The following is a 5243-nucleotide window of genomic DNA, read 5'->3' as shown; positions in this document are numbered from 1 at the left end:
CATTCCTCTTTTCCCTCCCCCACTCCTCCCCACCCCCATTTCCCTCTCTCTCTCACACACACTCCCCTCCAGCTTTGCAGGACCGACCAGGGCAGGCCTGGGGTGGCTGCCACAGAGGTTGGGCCTCACCTGCTGCGTGTACTTCGAAGGGAAAAGGTTCTTGACAGGGACATCACTGCCATTCTTGGTGCAGTCGCCATAATCCCCCCCAAGTCTGTCCAGGGTTTCCTATGAACCCACATACACCAAGAGATCAGAGGACAGAGCAAGTGTCTCTCAGTTCCCTGCCTTCCCTCAGTCCCAGGTTGTGCCTCACACCTGCCAACCCCTCCTACCTGCCTCACCCTCTCAATACATGCCTCTAGCCACCCCCATGCCCACCCAGTGCCCATTTCAAGGCCACTGGGCCCAGAGCATTCCCAGAAATCCTAAGCATGCCCTGAACACCTTCTCAGCCCTTGTCTCCCAGGGTCCACCCTGCAGGGCCCGCTTCCCAGTGCCAGCCCCTCTGCCCCTCATTCCTGCTCCTGAAGACTTCCACATGCTCAAGGTCCACCCCACACGCTCTCCCTCCCCAGCCTTCTAGCTGGTAAACCCACCCCCCATGCCTTCCCCCAGCCCCTCTGCAGCCTGGGCTTTCCTTCTAGGCCTCCCCGTCAGCATCCTTGCCTTCCTCATGCTGATGGAGGTCTCCACGCCAGGCCGCAAGTTAAAGCCACCATCGTCCATAAAGGCAGGTTCATCCTGCCCGTGCACCATTACCCGGGCCCCAGTCACTGTGGACAGCAGGGGAATGAAGTCGTTCTGCTCCGTGCGCAGCATCAGGGACAGACCTAGGGGTGCAGAGAGGGCAGAGTTGGTAGGGGCTGGAATCCTGGAGAAGAGGTAGAAGATGGAAATTTGCCCTGGCCCAATCTCTAACGCTGCAAGAAGAGCAAGCTCAGGAAGACCTGCAATGGGACCTGGCAACCCCTGAGCTGGATTCTGGAGGCAGGAGGAAGGCCTGGGACAGGATTCCTCTCATGCCTGGAATGGACTATGTGGCGCCTATTGGGGAGAGAGAGCAGAGAGGACCCTTCCCCGCAGCTCTAGGAGGTGAGCTCAAGGTGAGTACACGTGAGTGGCTGAAGCAGAGGGCGGCCACGGAGCAAGCAGGGAGTCACTCACCATTGTTGATTCCAGGCATGGAAGACATCCAGAGGTTGGAGTTGTTCTTGCCATTGAAAGTATAGCAGTTTCCATACATCGGGTGGTGGAAGTGAGAGTAATTCCTTATCAGGAGAGAGAGTACGGTCAGAGAGGGAAGTGTACGTGGTCCATGGAGCAGGAAGATGAGGCGGAGAGAAATCGCCACTTCCTTAAACTCCTACCGCACTTGTGCCTTTCAGAGCCATTTGTTTCCTGATCACCTACTATGTGCTGGCACAATGCTGAGAGGTTTACTCACACTCCCTCAGTCACTCCAACCAACAGCCTGTGAGAGCCTCATCCTCGCATCACACAGGAGGAAGCTAAGGCTCAGAGAGCTCAAATAGCTGGCCCAAGGTCACACAGTGATGACGAGCCTGGGGTTCACACCCATGTCATCTACCTTCTAGCCCAGGCTCCTCTCACCAGGCCATCTGAGCTCACTGGCCTTGACTTCCCTGCTGCCCTGTGACTTCTCTCTTGTTGCACTATAAAGATTCTTGCAGTGTCCCTAACTGTTCATGTGTCTAAATGTTAGTTTCCCATGAATCATGAGCTCCTTGAGGACAGGAGCCACATCTCATTCATCTCTGTGTCATCTCTGCATTAGTTGCACAGTTCCTGTCGTCTAGGAGACAGGGGAGATGATTAATAATTGTTGAGTGGGAAATGAATAAATGAATGAATGAAATGGGAGAGGTGGAGGGAAGCTAGACAGTTGTTGAGTGAGAAATGAATGAATGAATGAATGAATGAATGAATGAATGAAATGGAGAGGTGGAGGCAAGCAGGATTAAAGGAGAGAGTGTGACCAGTGATGAGCACGGAGTTGGGGGGAGGAAGATAAGTTCCCAGGGCAAGAATGAGACCAAGTGTTTCCCGGAGACTTTTGCATCAGCATGTCTCAGAATGGGGGATCCAAAAGTCACCTGTGACAGGTGTGGGGACAGAGAGAAAGCAATCACAGAGGCAACACTGCTGCAGTAGGAATGCAATTTCACAGCAAATCACAGGTTCCAGAACAGGGAGGCTGTGTGGATTGTAGCACAGCACGTGTGCCACACGGTACAGAGAGAATCTGTGCTCTGCTACCCTGCCGTCTTGGAGCTAGCGATGGGAGCAGGGCAAAGAGGGAATGGGGACTTTGGCTGGTGAGAGGCAGAGAAGGAATGAAAAGAAGAGGAAGAAGAGGCTGGCCAAAGATAAGGAGTGGGGCTGTGGTTGTAAAGCGTTGAGCAAGTCATTGTTTCTAAGCTTATTCTCCTCTTCTGTGAAATGAGGAGATTGGAACTAGATGACCTGGGATATTCCATGGGCCTTGAAGAATAAAGGCACGGAGGCGTGACACCACTGCACATTCTAGGATGTGCTGGGAAGTCAGCACTTCTAGAGCCCAGGCTGGATGCAGGGAAGGAATGAAGGAGAGGCTACAGAAGTGGCCAGTCCTGAAGGCTGGTGAGCCCTGCACACACAGAGAGGGGACAAGCACAGTGTGGCGGGTGCTGCCCCCAGAGAAAGCATGCACAGGTTGGATGAGCAGGAAAGGTGGAACAACACGGATGGGTTTCAAACATAGAACTTCGTTAAAAAATAAAAAAGCAGGGGGTGGGGCCCGGTGGCTTACGCCTATAACCCCAACACTTTGGGAGGCCAAGGCAGGCGGATCAGTTGAAGTCAGAAGTTCGAGACCAGCCTAGCCAACATGGTGAAAACCTGTCTCTACCAAAAATTAGCCAGGCATGATGGCGGGCACCTGTAGTCTCAGCTACTTGGGAGGCTGAGGCAGAAGAATCGCTTAAACTCGGGAGGTGGAGGTTGCAGTGAGCTGAGATTGCACCACTGCACTCCACAGTGAGACTCTGACTCAAAAAAAAAAGTAATAGGTGAAGTGAGATCTATAACACAATACCATTTATGTTAATTAAATACACATTTTGCAAAAACTCACAGAGATACACACTAAGCACATTAATATAGTGGCCTATGAGAAGCAGTATAATGTGATGGTTAAGAGCACAGACTCCAGAATTAAATTCCTGGTATTTGAATCCTGAGGCTCTAACAAGTATTAGATGTTAGAGACCAAACAAGTTACTTCATCTCTCTGTACTTCAGTTTCCTCAGCTGTAAAATGGGGATAACAAAAATATCAACCTCACAGGGGTGTTATGAGCATTGAATTATGCTTAGAATGGTGATTAGGCTTAGTAAGAGCTGTATTAGCTCACTATTACGATTACAGGGATACATTAAGACAGTTAAAGTCGAAAAGACAGACAGCTACATGGGGAGGATGTAGAGAATTTAGAACCTTCATACATGGCTGTTGGGAATGTTAAATGGTGCAGCCGTTTGGAAAAGTCTGGCAGTTCCTCAAAATGTTAAATATAGAGTTGCCATAGCACCCAGCAGTTCCACTCGTAGGTAAACACCCAAGAGAAATAAAACATAGATCCATACAAAATCATGTACAGGAACGTTCATAGCAGCATTATTCATAATAGCCAAAAGTAGAAACAATCCAAATGTCCATCAGATGAGAATGGATAAGCAAAAATGTGGGCCGGCCGTGGTGGCTTATGCCTATAATCCCAGCACTTTGGGAGGCTGAGGCAGGAGGATGGCTTGAGCTCAGGAGTTCGAGACCAGCCTGGGCAACATAGTGAGACTCAGCGCCTCTAAAATTTAAAAAAAAAAAAAAATTAGCCAGGCATGGTGGCATGAGCCTGTAGCCCCAGCTACTTGGAAGACTTAATCAGGAGGTTCATTTCAGCCCAGGAAGTCAAGGCTGCAGTGAGGTCTGATCCTGCCACTGTACTCCAGCCTGGGTGACAGAGCGAGAACCTGTCTCAAACAAAAAAAGTGGTATATCTACAAAATATAATAGTATTCAGCCATAAAAATGAAGCTCTAATCCATGCTACAACGTGGATAAACTTTGAAAATGTTATGCTAAATAAAAGAAGCCACTCACAAAAGGTCACATATTGTACGATTCCATTCATGTGAAATGTCCACCATAGGCAATCCATAATGGCAGAAAGCAGAGGCCGGGCGTGGTGGCTCTCGCCTGTAATCCCAGCACTTTGGGAGGCCAAGGCAGCGGATCACAAGGTCAGAAGATCGAGACCATCCTGGTCAACATGGTGAAACCCTGCCTCTACTAAAATACAAAAAAATTAGCCGCGTGTGGTGGCGCGCACCTGTAGTCCCAGCTACTGGGGAGGCTGAGGCAGGAGAATCACTTGAACCCGGGAGGCAGAGATTGCAGTGAGCTGAGTTCGCACCACTGCACTCCAGCCTGGGCAACAGACCAGGACTCCGTCTCAAAAAAAGAAAGCAGAAGAGTGGATCCCAGAGCTTGGAGAAGGGGAGAAAATGGGGGAAGAACTGCTAATGGGTACAGGGTTTCTTTTTGGAGGAAAATGTTCTAAAAATAGGTAGCAGTAATGGTTACACAACTCTGAATATACTAAAAATCACTAAATTGTACATATTGAAAGGATACATTTATGGTATGTGAATTATTCTCAATAAAAGCGTTATTTAAAAAAGATTATATGGTGGGGGAAAGGGTGCGGGTTACGGGGCAGGAGAGGGGTGGGAAAGCCATACTAAGGAGCTCCAACTTGACGCTGCAGGCCATGAGAGACACTGAAGGAATTTAAACAGGAAGATTCAGTTTGGATGTTTGTCCCCTCCAAATCTCATGTTGAAATGTGATCCCCAGTGTTGGAGGTGAGTCTAGTGGGGGGTGTTTGGGTCACAGGGCGGGCCCCTCTTGAATGGCTTGGTGCCCACCTCGCAGTAATGAGTGAATTCTCACTCTATTAATTAGTTCCACTGAAAGCTGGTTGTTTAAAAGAGCCTGGTGTCCCTTTTTTGCCCCCCCTGCCCCTTCTACCACAAGTAAATGTTTCCTGAGGCCTCCCCAGAAGCTAAGCAGATGCTGGTGCCATGCTTGTACAATATGCAGAACCCTGAGCTAATTAAACCTCTTTGATTTATAAATTACCCAGCCTCAGATATTCCTTTTTTTTTTTTTTTTTTTTTTT

At 49.2% G+C, this 5243-nt stretch overlaps 1 protein-coding gene across 4 annotated transcripts in view; it reads right to left on the bottom strand.

The window, feature by feature from the left end:
- The window catches only part of SCNN1A (sodium channel epithelial 1 subunit alpha), a 32274-nt gene that overhangs the window by 8877 nt on the left and 18154 nt on the right, over nucleotides 1-5243 (bottom strand). For all 4 annotated transcript variants that reach the window (XM_037744849.1, XM_037744848.1, XM_017546156.2 and 1 more), the window contains 3 exons: nucleotides 1168-1271; nucleotides 670-833; nucleotides 130-228 (listed from right to left, as the gene is read on the bottom strand). In XM_037744849.1, coding sequence (XP_037600777.1) covers nucleotides 130-228; nucleotides 670-833; nucleotides 1168-1271 — 367 coding nt within the window. The remainder of the gene's footprint in view (nucleotides 1-129; nucleotides 229-669; nucleotides 834-1167; nucleotides 1272-5243) is intronic.

The sequence above is a fragment of the Cebus imitator genome, unplaced genomic scaffold (genome assembly GCF_001604975.1).
Source record: "Cebus imitator isolate Cc_AM_T3 unplaced genomic scaffold, Cebus_imitator-1.0 Scaffold187, whole genome shotgun sequence".
NCBI lineage: Eukaryota > Metazoa > Chordata > Mammalia > Primates > Cebidae > Cebus > Cebus imitator.
Note: the sequence above shows the minus strand (reverse complement) of the source record. Positions and strands in the feature narration are given on the sequence as shown.